This window comes from Heloderma suspectum, chromosome Z (assembly GCF_057233095.1).
Source record: "Heloderma suspectum isolate Gila_16-S chromosome Z, 16-S_ref, whole genome shotgun sequence".
Classification (NCBI taxonomy): domain Eukaryota; kingdom Metazoa; phylum Chordata; class Lepidosauria; order Squamata; family Helodermatidae; genus Heloderma; species Heloderma suspectum.
The window spans coordinates 19,509,913-19,525,417 of record NC_139476.1 but is presented as its reverse complement, the minus strand read 5'-3'; the positions used below and the strand labels follow the sequence as shown (position 1 = coordinate 19,525,417).

Here is a 15,505-nt window from a genome sequence, read left to right as displayed (position 1 = left end):
TCCATGATTTCTCAAAGAGAATACACAGCGGTTCTGAGAGTTCTTCTGCCAGTTCCTTTCTTACTCTAGGATGCAGCTCATCTGGCCCTGGAGATTTGAATTCATTCAAAGTCATTAGGTGTTCCTTGACCATATGCCTATCGATCTCAAGCTGCAATCCTGCCCCTTCAGCCTGTACTCTGCCTTTGCCAGCGGGGTCATAGACCCTCTTTTGGGAAGAGACTGAGCCAAAGTAGAAATTGAGCACCTCTGCCTTTTCTTTGTCATCTGTTATCTTTTTGCCATCCTTATTTAATAGCTGAGCAACCATTTCTTTCCTCTGCCTTTTACTATGCACGCATCTGAAGAAAGCCTTTTCGTTGCTTTTAGCATCCCTTGCTAACCTCAGCTCATTCTCAGCTATAGCCTTTCTGACGCCATCCCTGCCATTCTGTGCTACCTGCCTGTACTCTTCCTTTGTTGCTTGGCCTTCCTTCCACTTCCTATATGTGTCCTTTTTTTGTTTTCAGCTCATCTCTAAGCTTTCTGTGAAGCCACGTCGGCTTCTTCTGCCGACTTCATGTCTTCTGCCTTTTTTCTTGTTGGAATCAGAAGTAGTTCATCCTGGCTTCCTAAACCAGAATTTGGCTTGGTCTTCCTTGTTCGCAGCACCCCAGGGCCCAGAAAACATGTCCAAAGATGTCCCAGCTACCATGGAGAGCTTGTCACACCACTTTTAATGTTGTTGGCTGTGGCCCGATTGGTTGGATGAAGCATTGTTTCAGATGTATCTGTCCTGAATGAACCTTTTTTTTGCTTGCAGAGAGAAATATTCTCTAGAGCAAGACATCAGAGAGAGGGAAATAGCAATCCGGCAGAAAACCAATGAAGTCCAGGTAATGTGACGGGGTGTTGTCATCCTCTCATTTGTCCTGTAGTGGAGAAGGCAGCCAAGGGCGTAACTCCTCTTCAGGGTCCCAAGGTCCCAGATGCGGCAACCTCTCCGGAGAGGAGAAGCCAGTCAGGTTTAGACTTGGCCTTCTGGCGAAAAGCAGGGCTATGCCGTTGCTTTCAGCTTTCTTGCCTTAAAAAAGGGAGCGAGAGACGTATGAACGTTTCTTTGCTTCCCTTCTTCTCCCCGCCATCGTAGGGACACCGGAAGCTGCCTTATATGGAGTCAGACCCCCACCCCCACCCTGGTCCATCTAGCCTGGCAGCCGCGGCTCTCCAGGATTTCAGGCTGGGTCTTGCCTGACCTGGAGCCACCGGGGATTGAACCCGGAGCCTTCTGTATGCAAAGCCACTGAGACACAGCCCCTGCCCTATCATTCCAGATGGGGAAGGGGAGCCGGTACAATAGATTTTGTGTCGCTGTTCACCTCCGGGCCCGCTGGGGAGGGAGGCCCAGTAACAGTTCTGTCACCGCCCTTCTTGCCACACGTCCCTCCTCCAGTCCCTGGGAGGAAAGAGGCCACACTTGCTCTCTGGTGCCTGATTTGCACTGAAGCCAGAGTTTATCTCGGGGGGGCCCTGTGCACCCGTCCGACCCCTGCCTGGGAACGAGGCGGCAGAGTGGGATCCCAATATGCTGGATACTGATACCGAGTCAGGCGACGCGCCCTCCAACGTAGGCGCAAGCCGGTAGGGCCCCTACGGTCCGAGCACATGGATGCTGAAAACCTCTGGTGCCCGTCCCCCCCTGCCCCCTCCAGAGGCCGTAGCACTTACTGACTCTGCTCAAGCAACTGGAGGCAGAGGAGGGAGAAACAGCCCAGGCCCAGGTACATGGCAGGAGAGGCCAAGGCAGATGGAAGAGAGGGACTCGCCTGACTCCTGATTCTCCTCGAAGCTGACGTGCATCCCAAGGCTCCTCCCCTGGCAGGCCTGGGAGCGAGGAGACGACAAGGTGCGTTTGGGTTGGAGTCCTGCACTGAGCAGGGGTTGGACTGGATGGCCTTGTAGGCCCCTCCCAACCCTGCTGTTCTGTGATTCTGTGGGCAGCAAAGCCTGGTCCCAGCAGGGTGGGCCAGCTCGCCAACACCTCAGGAAGGCGCTCAGGCACGTTCTGTCTTTTTTTTTACTGTGCCAAAGAAAAACAGGGAGGAGAGCGATCCCAGCGGTCGAGCTTCTCAAGAATTTTCGAAAAACGTGGCGTTTCAGGACGGGGAGGCTCCAGGCGATCGCAAAAGCAACTCCGCCTGGGGGGCTTTGTGTTGTTTCTTGGCCTGGCGGGGGCCTTGCATCCTGCATAGGAGCCATAGACTCATAGGGTCGGAAGGGGCCTACAAGGCCATCCAGTCCAACCCCCTGTTCAGTGCAGGAAGCCTGATTCCCAGGCGGTCTCCCATCCAAGCACTAACCAGGGCTGACTCTGCTTAGCTTCCGAGATCAGATGAGATCAGGCACATCCAGCCCATGCTACTGATTTATAGATTATAGAATCATAGGGTTGGAAGGGGCCTACAAGGTAGAATCATAGAATAGTAGGGTTGGAAGGGGCCTACGAGGCCATTGAGTCCAACCCCCTGCTCAAGGCAGGACTCCAAGGCAGAGCATCCCTGGCAGGTGGCTGTCCAGCCTCATCTTGAATGCCTCCAGTGTGGCAGAGCCCACCACCTCCCTAGGTCATCGGTTCCATGGTCATATTGCGCTACAGTCAGGAAGTTTTTCCTGATGTTCAGCCGGAATCTGGCTTCCTGGAACTTGAGCCCATGATTCCGTGTCCTGCACTCTGGGATGATCGAGAACAGATCCTGGCCTTCCTCTCTGGGACCACCTTTCAAGGACTTGAATAGCGCTATCCTGTCTCCCCTCAGTCTTCTCTTCTCAAGGCTAAACATGCCCAGTTCTTTCAGTCTCTCTTCATAGGGCTTTGTTTCCAGTCCCCTGATCATCTTTGTTGCCCTCCTCTGAACCCTCTCCAGTTTGTCTGCATCCTTCTTAAAGTGTGGTGCCCAGAACCACAGTACTCCAGATGAGGCCTAACCAGTGCTGAGTAAAGGGGAATTAGTACTTCCCGGGATTTGGAAGCTATGCTTCTATTAATGCAGCGCAAAAGAGCATTTGCCTTTTTTTTGCAGCCACATCACATTGTTGGCTCATATTCAGCTTGTGATCGACAACAGTTCCAAGTTCCTTCTCGCTTGTAGTGTTCTTGAGCCACATATCCCCCATCTTGTAACTGTGCATTTGGTTTCTTTTTCCTAGGTGCAGAACTTGGCATTTATCCCTCTTAAATGTCATTCTGTTGTTTTCTGCCCAGCACTCCAGTCTATCTAGATCACTTTGAATTCTGTTTCTGTCTTCCAAAGTATTAGCTCTCCCGCCCAATTTGGTGTCATCTGCACATTGGATCAGCATTCCCTGCACCTCCTCCTCCAAGTCATTAATAAAAATGTTGAAGAGCACTGGGCCCAGGACTGAGCCCTGCGGTACCCCACTTGTTCCCTCTCCCCAGTTTGAGAAGGTCCCATTGATAAGCACTATTTGAGGCTGATTCTGTAGCCAACTGTGGATCCACCGGATCGTTGTTTCATCTCGCCCACGTTGAGCTAGTTGGCTCATCAGGTGATCCGGGGCACATCGAGTCTAATCCCCTGCTCCATGCAGGAAGCCTGATTCCCAGACGGTCTCCCATCCAAGGACTAACCAGGGCTTAGCTTCCGAGATCAGACGAGATTGGACATATCCACCACTGCTTTCCCTAGAATCCATGGATTCTTGAGGGAGAAACCACAGAGAGGTAGAGTTTTTGCCATTCTAGCCAGCTGTGTTCCATGGTTTCTCTCTCTTGGATACAAAACCATGCAATACAGCCAGCTAGAGAAGCAGAAGACACTCAGGACAGCCATACTCTGTGGTTTCCCTTCTTCTCCAAGGGAAGAAGGGAAACCACAGAACTGGACCCAGTGAGATGAGACCTAACCAATGCCAAGTAGAGGGGAACTAGGAGTTCATGTGGTTTGGCAGCTATATTTCTATTAATGCAGCCCCAAATAGCATTTGCCTTTTTTGCAGCCACATCACATTGTGGGCTCATCTTCAGCTTGTGATCGACAACAATGCCGACATCCTTCTCACTTGTCGTGTGGTTGAGCCACGTATCCCCCATCTTGTAACTGTGCATTTGGTTTCTTTTTCCTAGGTGCTGAACTTGGCATTGATCCCTATTGAATGTCATTCTGTTGTTTTCTGCCCAGCGCTCCAGCCTATCAAGATCACTTTGAATTCTGTTTCTGTCTTCCAAAGTATTAGCTCCCCTGCCCAATTTGGTGTCATCTGCAAATTGGATCAGCATTCCCCGCCCCTACTCCTCCAAGTCATTCTTACAAATATGGAAGAGCACTGGGCCCAGGACTGAGCCCTGCGGTACCCCGCTCATGACCTCTCCCTAGTTGGAGAAGGTCCCGTCGATAAGCACGTTTTGAGTCCGATTCTGTAGCCAACTGTGGATCCACCAGATCGTTGTTTCCTCTAGCCCACTCTTAGCTAGTTTGCTCATCAGGAGATCCTGGGGCACTTTATCGAGAACTTTGCCGAAATCGAGGGATATGATGTCCCCAGCACTCCCACAGTCCACAAGGGAGGTGACCTGATCCAAAAATGAGATCAGATTGCCACAGCAGGCAAGGGCCGCCCTCGTGCAGTCCAGGCTGCTCCTTGCGGGGCGAAGGTCTCGTTGGCCTTTTCAGGCGGCTGAGGCTAGCATGAGGGGGCTTCAGCCAGCAGGGCTCCCTTGGGGGCCGCCACGGTGCTGTCTGCGTCTGCCCTCTGCACAAGGGCATCCGCCCCGGCTCTGCCTGCCGTGCTTCGACTCTGCCTCCTTGACCAGACCTCGCGTGCCTCAATTGGACTCCCGCCAGGCGCCGCGGCCCCCCCGGCAAGTCTCGCAGGCTCACGGCACGAGGCACTCCCATTCCCCGAGCTCTCCCTGCCCCCCGGGGATAGTGGGCTTACCTGGAAAGCAGTGTTCCCACAGCCAGCTGCACAGGGGACCTGGGGGGCAGCGTTTGTGTGTGTGACCCCTGGAAGGCTCTCTATGTTTTTTTGTGGGGCCAGGGCAATGTTGCCCACAGACCCGGCTTCCTTGCATGAGGCCGGCCGGAGGGCCGTCCTGTCCAGCACGGGCCTCTTCCCCCCCATCCGTCAGGAAAGCGTCGGCATACGGCGGGGTTCTGGAGGGCCCTCGCTGCAGAGCGCAGTGGGAAGCCTCGTGCAAACCAGGGCCTGTGGGAGTCTCCCCAGACCTGCCGTTTGGAGGTAGGACACTGGGCTCATCCACTCCGTTTGTGGCGGTCGAAGGCCCCAGTGGAAGAGGGCAGCCAGGCGGCCCCGTGGGCAGCGCCCTCCACCTTCCTGGGGGCGGACCGAATCAATCTGTCGGCATCCTGCGGCGGCCGGTCGTGGGGCTTTTCTCTGCGGTGGATGTTTCCACAGCTTTGGGGTATTCCTCCGCTGCCCGCTCTGCCCAGGATCAACAAGAACGGAAAGCTGGACTTGCCATCACGTTCCTTGCTGTTCGTCCTTGGAAGGGGCCCATTCCATGGGTAGGGGGTCTTTGCACTTGCCTGGCCCCATAGTCAGTTCAGGGCCTTCCCAGCAGCCTCCCCCATTCTGTCTTGACACCTTCCTTTGTTCCATGCCCAGTTTCTCTCGTCGTCGGTTTGCCACTGAATTGCTGGGGCGGGGCGGGACCCAGTTTTCCTTTCCGTTTCATTACATGCATACCCCGCCTTTTTTCCTCTTGCAAAGAGCCTGAGGTGGCTTACATGGTGGGGGCCAGGAGAACCCAGCCCTCCCCAGCCCAGCGCTCTTGGCAGTTGCAAGCGTTTTGTCCTTCGGGATGCCGGGGGCCAGAGTCCGTCCCAAAGTGGAGAGGGCTCTCTTCTCCGGCCATAGGCCCTCGAGTCTTTGACCTTCTGGCCGAAGGGGTGTTCACTGCTGCCTGGTCTCCTGCAAGGAGCGGCACAGCAAGGGACCTCGAGGCCAACGCCGGCCGCTCCTTGCGGACGTTGGGGGCTTTGCAGTTGAGTCCCACTGCAAGGGGTAATTTGGCATGCGATTTCCTTCCAGACTGGAGGGCTACTGGACTGCAGCAGCAAACTGGCCAGTGAACACCCTTTTGAGTTTATTTATTCATTAAATTTCTTAATCACCCGTCTGGCCACTCTGGGCGATGTGCAGCAATACGACCCGTTTTAAAGCAATACGATTCTACATTAAAACAGCATATTGCTAAAAATACCCTAACCCAGCCCAAATGCCTGCCTGAACAACCATGTTTTCAACGCGTGGTGGAAGCTCATCAAAGAGGGGGCATGGCGGCGTTCCCTAGGGAGGGAGTGCCACATAGAGGGGGCCACCACGGAGAAGGCCCCAATTGAACGGGTGCCCCCAGTGGATCAGACACTCGTGGGCGAGTGTCTTCCCTTGTTAACTGTTTTAAATGCAAGCGGCCTTGCAGAAGCTACCACCAGCTGGCACCACCTTCAGCAGAGGCCTCCCCACCGCCCCGCTCTTGACAGTGGGTGCTTGGTGCCGCCCCTGGGGGCATCGTATAACGCCACGGAAGGATCTGGTGCGTGGTCCACACCCATCCCTTCTGCAGGCTTTGGAGCCTGGATGAAAAGGGTTTCCAGCCCCTCCCCCCGTGATCCCCTCTCCCGCAGTTCCGCATCTCCTTGTTGCCGTCTTAAACTTCCAGGAGCTTCAGAACGACTTGGACCGGGAAACGAGCACCTTGCAGGAACTGGAGGCCCAGAAGCAGGATGCCCAGGACCGCCTCGACGAGATGGACCAGCAGAAGGCCAAGCTGAAGGACATGCTGAGCGACGTCAGGCAGAAGTGCCAGGAGGAGACACAGGTGGTGAGTGGGGCAGGGCAGGGCAGGGGGCAACGCATGGCCTCCGCCACGCATGCCCTGCACCCTCTGGGCCTTTTGGGCAGCGGCATCCCAGGATTCCTGGCTGTCGGCCTTGCTGGTTGGGGCTTATGGCAGTCGAGGTCCCACATACCTGGCTAAGGAATGTGCCTCCTCGAACCAGGCATAGAGAAGACCTGTGGAACTGACTGCCTCAGGACACGCGGGTGCCGGTACAAAGGGCTGGGCGCGTTCCCGGAGGGGAGACCCATCCCCAGCTCTCAGCGGTGATGGCTAGACTGGGCCTCCCGTGTCCCGGAGCGGTCTGCCTCCGGATTCCCGGTGCCGAGGCAAGAACCGGCGGGCGGCTGCGGCCCCATGCCTCGCGTCTGCGGTGCTTCCCATTAAGTCGGAACGCTGTTGGGATGTCTGTTTCAGATCTCGTCGTTAAAAACGCAGATTCAATCCCAGGAATCGGATCTCAAATCCCAGGAAGACGACATCAGCCGAGCCAAAGCCGAGCTGAACCGGCTCCAGCAGGAGGAGACCCAACTGGAGCAGAGCATCCAGGCCGGGAAAGTGCAGCTGGAGACCATCATCAAATCTCTGAAATCCACGCAAGAAGAAATCAACCAGGTAATGTTAGTTCCTCAGGAAGGGCGAAATGCCGGCTCTTGCAGTTGGTGAAGGGTCGTCTGCTCGACATTGGGGAGTTCTTGCGCCCAATGACCGGCCAGGTGGGCAATTAGGACATTTAATAAAATAAATAATAATAAGTATTTTGGTCATGCTTTGGAAGGAGGGGTTGTGTTTTCCAGGGTGAAGGAGGCCCCCCCCCCCCAGTTTTGAAGGGCAAAACCCTCGCAAAACAGCACGCAGGGCCCGTTTGCAAGGTTCCCAGATTTCGGCGGACGCTCTTACCAAGCGATTCTGTGATTCTATGAATGGGGTCACTTTCATGCTTTGCTGCTTGCGTTCTTCTCTTAAAAATTGTTCTAAGGCTTCATTGCTTTTCATTGCTGCATGCCCCCTCGACGGCTTTTTTGCAAGGCAGAGGTGCTGTATAAAAGCAGAGAATACGTGAACGCCTGCCAAGGGGCTGCTGTGACGGCAGGGGAGCGTGGCCCAAATTGCATTGGCGGGGGGGGGGTGAGGGCAGGAGCGTGTTCACCAGCTGTGGGGCGGTCGAGCTGTGAGTGTCCTTCTCGCGCAGGCAAGGAGCAAACTCTCCCGGTTGCAGGAGAGCCACCAGGAAGTGAACCGGAGCGTCGGCCAGTACAGCGAGGCCTTAAATGGGGTGCACGGTGGCAGCCTGACGAACCTGGCTGATCTGCTTGAGGGGAACCCCCAGAAGGACCGGGGCGGGTTTGGAACCTTGGTGAGGACCCGGCCCAGGGCTGTGTGGGGAGCATGGGCTGGGTGGGCGTGGCTGGGGGATGGGGGGGGCGCGAGCAGGGGAGAGAAGGGGCATGCCCACCCCCCTTTGGCTCTCAGGCGCTGCCAGCCCCAGGTCCGAGTGACGGCCGAGGCACTCTCTTCAGCTTGGGCCAGAGTTGTGCCGCTCCTTCGACGGGCTCCCCTGCCCCGGTTCTTTGATGAAGCCCCCATTATGCACTGAAGAGCCTCGCGCCTGTAAACACCGGTGGGGTGCCAGGGAAATGAGACGACGGGGACAGACAAAAGAGGGATTATTGGACCATGGAAACAAAAAACAGAACTCGGGAGCCAGAGCAGCCCAGCCACACTATGAGATGGCCCAGCCGCATGGCCCAGCCGGCCTCAAAAGCGAAACGACGGTGGTGTGCAGGCCAGGCAGCCAGGTCTAGGGAGGGCGTTCCAGGAGGCCTCCCACCACAGAGAAGGACCCCTCCTTGCTGGCCTCCAAAGGTGGAGGCTGCTAGGGAAAGGCCTCCGAGGGAGGACGCCGTTGGCAGGACCGGGGGGGGGGGGGGGCTTTGGGGCGGTCCCTAGAGCTCCCGGGGCTTCTGAAAGGTAGAACCTTCCATCGCCGGGGCTGGAAGCCCGCTGGGAGTCAGCGAAAATCTCCCAGGGCTGGAGCCAGAGAGTCGGTCCCCTTGGAGCCGCCAGGCGAGGGGTTGGCTGAAGCTGAAGGCGTGGGCGGGGCTGGCGCAAAGCGGCCCGGCTGAGTCAGGGTGGAGGCAGGGCGTGCGGCCTGGTTCGAAGCCCCGTGCTCAGCTGCTCCGTGGCAGCGGCCCCTCTCCGCCCCCGACCGCACGCCTGCCTCAGCCAGCAGCCCCCAGACGCGAGGCTCTGCAGCGCCGGCCCAGGCCGGCGGCCCCCGGGCCCTGCATTGGGCTGCGGCGTGAGCCCGCGGCTGGGAGATGCGGCAGGCAGAGGCCAGAGTGGTGGCATTTTGCTCCCGCATGTCTCCCTTTGCCGTTTGGTTCCTTGGCCGTGTCATCCCCGTCAAATGTGCCTCTGGAAGCCTGCTCCGGAGGAAATCGTGTCCTGATGCGATCCCACCCTAGCCAGAGGTTCAGAAGCCGCTGAGGAAACAGCCCCAGCTCTGAAGCCCACTAGGCTGTCCGGGTGCCGAATCCAGGTGCACGGATTGCCCTGTGGGCCACCTGGCGTTGGGCTCAGCGGTTCCCCGGGGCTCGCGGATTCCAGCGTCTTGCCTGCCGGGTGTCTCAGTGGCTCTGATCCTGCTGCTTCCGCGTGTGCCACCAGGACGATCCGTTCAGGAGCAAGGCCCTGCTGTTCAGCGCCAACGCCCAAGAGCTGCATCCAGACCCTTTCCAGGCGGAGGACCCCTTCCGAGGGGCAGACCCTTTCAAAGGCAGTAAGTGATCCCGTCCTGGGGCACAAGCTGGGCAGGACCGATATCCGCTTCCCCCATCCTTCTTCCTTTCTCCTTCACCCAGGTGACCCGTTTTTGAACGACCCCTTTGCTGAGCAGACCCCAGCAGCAGGTGAGACCCCCGGCCCTTTCTTCACAGCAGTGGCCATCTCTGGTTGGTTTGCTTAAAGATCGGCGTGGCTGCCGCTGCGGGCAGGGAGAGGGTCCGGGATTCTTCGAGGGGCATTGCCATGTCCTCTCCAAGGAGATGGGGGAACAACAGGGTCTGATCCGGTCCCTAATCCGTAGCTCTGTGTGTGAGGATTAAAAGAAACCCAAAGGAAAATGAACGTGAAAACAAAGCCCACCACATTCAACAGCATGGCAGTCGAAACACCGTTACGCCGGCAATTGAAACGCCGCTTGAACGTGGTTCTTGCTTCCCCCACGTTAGCGTGCGAACGCTGGGTAGTGCCAGGATCGGGACGGGCCTCCGCGGGTGGCCGTCCTGTCCCTGCCCGCTGGCGGTCGGAAGCCTCCCCCTGCGGTGCCCAGGCGTTTGGCTGCTACGCCTCCCCGTTCATTTCCCGCCTTTAACTCTGTCCGGCCAGATCCGTTTGGAGGAGACCCGTTCAAAGAAAGCGACCCGTTCCGGTCTTCTGCACCTGAGGATTTCTTTAAGAAGGCTGAGAGAAGCGATCCGTTCACTGCAGACCCCTTCTCCCAGACGCCCCCGCTGCCCTCCAGAGTAAGGACGTTTGGCGTCGCCTGCTTCTCGTTCAGGCTGTGCTCGCGTCCTTTGCTTCCTGCCATGTGTCGCCCCGCCCTGCCAGAGCAGCAAAGCAGCATGCAAAGGCACACAGGCCCCAGAGCTCGGGCCGGTCGCGTGGTCCTGGCCTGGTGTCAGGCCAAGCCCCCGGGGCGATGTCTTTTGCCGTGGCACCCATGAGGGCAGAGGCCCGTTCCCTGTGGCCGCCCGCCCTGTTCCTGCAGGCAGCGGAGAGACCCAGGGCCGGGCCTCACTGGTGCAGGGGGAGGAGGGGGCTGCCCGTGGGAAGGCCAAGGCCCGGGCCAGCAGGGGGCCGGAGGCTGGGAGCTGTGCTTGGACCCAGGCCGGGAGCCAGGCAGCCCTTTCAGGGCCCTGCGCGGCTGGCCCCTGGCCTCCTTTTGAGCCTGCGGCAATGGTCATGCAGTCTTCCGGTGTTTTCGTGCCACTCCTTGCCCGCAGATGTGCAGTCGAAAAAGGCACGACCCACAGAGGAAAGGGATGGGGAGGGAAGAGGGGGAAGCCATGCCTTTCTCCAGCGGGGCTGGTGCTGTGGCCCCGCGCCCCCTCCCTCCGCGCAGCCTGTCTTCAAAGGCCGGCCGCGTGCTGCAGGTTGCTGTTGTCTGCAGGGAGCGTCGGTGGGCCGCTATTATTTCTGTATTTTTTTAGCTATTACTTTCCCCCCCGCCTTTCCCCCCCGCCTTCCCCCCCCGCCTTTCCCCCCCGCCTTTCCCCCCCACCTTCCCCCCCCACCTTCCCCCCCGCCTTTCCCCCCCGCCTTTCCCCCCCACCTTCCCCCCCCGCCTTTCCCCCCCACCTTCCCCCCCCACCTTCCCCCCCCACCTCCCCCCCCCCAAGGAACCCAAGGCGGCATACGTAGTCCTCCTCCTCCTCCATTTTACCCTCGCAGCACCAACCCTGCGAGGTGGGCTGGGCTGAGAGTCTGCGACTGGCCCAGAGTCCCCCAGCGAGCCTCCGTGGCCGAGGGGGGACTCGAACCCGGCTCCCCCGGCCCAGCACTCTAGCCACCACACCACGCTGGCTCTCTCAAGGGCAGCTCGTAAAGGAGCCAGAGGGCTCTGGGCGTCTCTGTAGGCCTGGGAAGCGGGGCAGTGTTGTGTGATGGCCGGACCCCAGCCCGCTGACTGCTCGAGGGCCCCGGTGACCTCCTCCTTCTCCCCTTCCGCCGTAGCCGGACGCCCTTGAGCACAGTGACCCCTTCCTGTCGTTGAGCGCCTCTGCTTCCAAAAGGCCAGGTGAGAGCAGCCCCGACAGGTGCCTCCGCCAGCGCGGCTTCGTCCCGGAGCCTCTCTCTTTGCGTTTGCCGCGCCGCCCCTCGCCTTCCGAAGTGGCTGGGGTGCTTCTGGCCAAATCCTCTGCCCGGCGCAGGGGAGAGCTTGTGGGGGCGGGCTTACAGGTCCCCGGGGGGCGACAGGGCTGGGGGCTGCAGAGGGGCGCTGCACGCAGCATCGCGAGGGCTCCCGGTCTGACCAAAGCGTCCCGGGCGAATCAGGCTGGCCATTGCCCAACGGCAGCCTGGAAGTCACGGGCCTGTCGGTCGTCGCTTTCAGACCCTTTCGGGACCTTTGATGCCTTTGGCAACAGCGCCTTTGGCGGCGGCAGCGAAGGATTTGCGGATTTCAGCCGGATGTCCAAGGTGAGTTCCCCTCCAAGGATGCTCCTTCCTTGCTCGGAGCCAAGTGAGGATGCAGAAGGGGCCTCGTGGGAAGGGGCCCTTGAGGCCATCGAGGAATCCCGCTCAGAGCATCCCTGGCGGGGGGTTGGCAGTCTCTGCTGGAAGACCTCCGGGGACGGAGATCCCACCCGCCTCCCTCGGCAGCTGGCTCCAGGGCCCGACTGCTCTGACAGCTAATGTCCCCCCCAAATCTGCCTCCCTGTAGCTTCGGCCCATTGTTTTGTGTCCTGGAGTCTTGGATGGCAGCGCACGCCCTGCAGCCCCCTTTTGCGTGGCTGGGGCCCTTGGGGAAGCAACCCCTGGCAGGGAAATGCACGAGGGGGGAGCAGCTGAGGGGCTTTCCTGCCGCTAGGGGGCAGCGCTGCCCTGGGATGCCCGAAAGGCCTCACGGGCGCCCCCAGCGGCCAGCCCCTTTTCCCAGTCCAGGCCTCGGGCCGTGTGGAAGCCCACAACGGTGGGCAGAATCCAGCGCTGGATGAAGGAGCAGCACCGCAAGGCCAGCAGAAGATGGACGAGCCTTTCCCTCGAAGCTCCCCATAGTCTGGGCAGAGGGCCCTGCGGGGGGCTGGGGCGCCCTCTCGCCCCCCCAGGCCTATTGCCTCCCCTGGCCCATTGGACGCGATGGACTTGTAGGCCCCATCCAACCCTACTGTGCTGTGGTTCCCCTCCGTCGTGGAGGCTGGGGTGGCTGGGCCGGTGGTCTGGTGGATTCCCGTGCCCCCTGCCTCGTGGACACCCCTTGCATTCCACGGCACGCCTGATGGACACCCCTTGCATTCCACGGCACGCCTGATGGACACCCCTTGCATTCCACGGCACGCCTGGTGGCCAGAGGCCGGCCGTCACAAGGGTGGCAGTGGCACGCGGCCTGTGGCGGGGGGCCCTCCCTGCGCGGCCTTCCGCGCATGGAAGAGCCAAGTGCCGGAGGGCAACCTGGGCAAATCGAGCCGTTCCTTGCATCTTCCTTGCTGTCCCCGTCCCGTCCCGTCCCTTGACGGCCGGGGCGGTGCCCGGAGGAGAAGCGCGTCTCCCTCCACGCCGGCCGGCCCCCCTCAGATGGGTGTGTCTTCTTTCGGCTCCCTTCCCTTTCTTGCTGCTGGGAACTGGGGGCGGCCTTGTTGGGACGGAGAAGCAGCGCTGTGCCTTCCTGCCTGCGTCTGTTCATGCAGTAGCTCCACGGACCCAGCAGCCACGAGCTGGGCCTGGGTGTCTCCGACGGCAGTGGCGCCCTGAGGCCCCGCCTGTGCCACGTGGTGTGGCGGGATCTGCCACGTTTGTCTCCTTTAAAAAGTGAAGACCAGCCCCCCGGACATCGCGCTCCAGGCCCGGTTGCCCTCCGGGTCCCTGGCCTCCGGCGCTGAGTCTCTCTCCATCTCTCTCTCTCTGTGTCCGTCTTCCTCACGCAGCCTCCAGTTTCCGACCCGTTCTCCTCCTCCTTTGGAGGGGCTGCTTTCTCAGATGACCCTTTTAAGAGTAAGGCAGACACTCCCGCCCTCCCGCCAAAGAAAAACATGCCTCCCCGGCCCAAGCCTCCCGGTGGTGAGTCCTCCTCTTCTTCTGTCCTTGGGACCAGGGGCAAGGAAGGGCGGGCCGCGCCAAGGGTGGCCCCAAACTCCTTGGGTGGGGTTTCCTGGGAACGTTTTATAGGGAGCAGAACACGTGCGCACTCTCCCTTTTCTATTCTGCTTTCGACCGGAATGGTTGCAGTGCTTGGCCAAGCTCTCTCTCCTCTCTCTCCCCCCATGTGTGTGTGAGATCTCTGGTCCCTACCCGGGACCCCCCGGCCCCCATGGCTGCAGCTGGCGCCCAGGATTCCCCAAACGTGGTGTTTCCAAGGGTCTCCTCTCGCCCCGTCTGCCATAAACAGACCGGGAAAGCGTGTGGTTGTGTTTGGGTCTGCTGTGACCCTCCCTCGAGCGCAGCTCCAGCAGAGCGGGGGCACGCCAATCACGCCTCCTCGAGAAACGTGGAGGGCGGGCGGTGTTGGTGCGGGTGTGTCTGGGCCGGGTGAGAAACCCCCTCCCCGGTGAGTGGCCCCTCGCCCCGGCGTTGTGGCGCTCTGCCTCGCGGGAGTGTTTTGTGCCAGCACTGGAGGGCTGGGCGCTGTGCAGGGGAGATCCGGGTAGCCCCCGCACAGAGGGCGGGGGCTGATTGGGCCTTGTGGCTTGTGCTGCCCCCACCTGGCGGGGGGCTGCCCCAGCGGGGCTGCTCCTGCGAGCTCCCATGGAAGTTCAAACAGATTCTTGGGGCTCGCCTGTTGTGTGCACAAAGCTGGCGCTCGCCGCCAGCGAGCTTCTAGGCACAAGCTGTTGAGCATCAAAGGAGAGAAACAGATTTTTTTTCGAAGCACAGGAAGCCTCTGTGTGGGTGTCAGTGATTGCGAGTCACTCCAGTGCGCCCGGGCTGCGATCGTGGGACCAGCTGCAGTGCCCCACCCAGAACCACTTCCTCTTCGCAGCGCAGTCGGAGCGGCGCGGCTCGCCGGCAATATCAGGGGGGCAGAGCCTGGGCCGCTCGCCGGGGGTGGCCCCCGGGCGCCGTGGGCCTGCGCCAGGCCTGTGTAGGCCTGGAGCACTCTGTGCTGCCCCAGGCCCAGCGGGGGGCTGGCCAGGCCCCTTTTTCTCGTCGCACCCGACCCTTCGCTGGCCGTCTCCCTTGGGCTCGTGGAGTTGGGAAAAGGGCGGCCCCACAGTGAAGGGGCTGGAGCAGCTCCCCTCGCGGAAAGTTTGCGATGCCCAGGACTGTTTTGCTTCGGGAAAAGGCGAGCGTGGGGAGGCGTGACAGGGGAGCGGAGATCGCTGCCCGGGGCGGAGAAAGCGGAGACGGGGACGTTGTCCTCTTTCTCCCCTCTGCGAGAACCCAGAGGGGTCGTCCCGTGAAGCTGGTGGACGGGCGATTCGGGCACTTCTTCACGCAGCGCAGAGTGCAAACTTGAAGTGGCTCCCGCAAGGGGCAGCGATGGCTTTATCGACTGGGCTGGCTGGTTAGACAGATTCCCGGAGGAGAAGGCTACCGGTGGCTACCAGCCCCGATGGCTCTGTGCTCGCCCAGCACCAGCGGCAGGATGCCCATGTGCTCGAGTTGCTGATGTGCTTGTGTCCTGCTTGTGGGCTTCCCGCAGGGGTGTCACGAAGGGGTGTTGAGCCACCAGACGCTGCCCAGAACGTGGTTGCTGCTGCTGGATCAGGCCCCAGGAATTTGGGGCGCGCCGCCAGCCGGCGCTGCTCTGCCTGACACCATCCGGGCTGCATCTGTCTTCCTGTGCCCCATTGTTCGTTTTAGGAAGGACTTCGGCAAAGTGGAACGCATCCAGAGGGTGGCAAGGGTCCCGGGAGGGGCGGCGGAAGAGCTTGGAGACGAGGACGGGGAGACAGCGTTGCGGTCTCCAGGCAGCTGAAGGGGAAC

The 15,505-nt window shown here is 60.1% G+C and overlaps 1 protein-coding gene across 12 annotated transcripts in view; it reads left to right on the top strand.

The window, feature by feature from the left end:
- LOC146333859 (epidermal growth factor receptor substrate 15-like 1) overlaps positions 1-15,505 on the top strand; it is a 46,083-nt gene that overhangs the window by 18,513 nt on the left and 12,065 nt on the right. For 10 of the 12 annotated variants that reach the window (XM_084826115.1, XM_084826112.1, XM_084826113.1 and 7 more), the window contains 10 exons: positions 803-875; positions 6,683-6,844; positions 7,277-7,474; positions 8,052-8,216; positions 9,530-9,641; positions 9,724-9,771; positions 10,250-10,386; positions 11,597-11,660; positions 11,976-12,061; positions 13,507-13,639. In XM_084826115.1, coding sequence (XP_084682241.1) covers positions 803-875; positions 6,683-6,844; positions 7,277-7,474; positions 8,052-8,216; positions 9,530-9,641; positions 9,724-9,771; positions 10,250-10,386; positions 11,597-11,660; positions 11,976-12,061; positions 13,507-13,639 — 1,178 coding nt within the window. The remainder of the gene's footprint in view (positions 1-802; positions 876-6,682; positions 6,845-7,276; positions 7,475-8,051; positions 8,217-9,529; positions 9,642-9,723; positions 9,772-10,249; positions 10,387-11,596; positions 11,661-11,975; positions 12,062-13,506; positions 13,640-15,505) is intronic. The other 2 variants (XM_084826114.1, XM_084826110.1) reach the window with 1 other exon arrangement.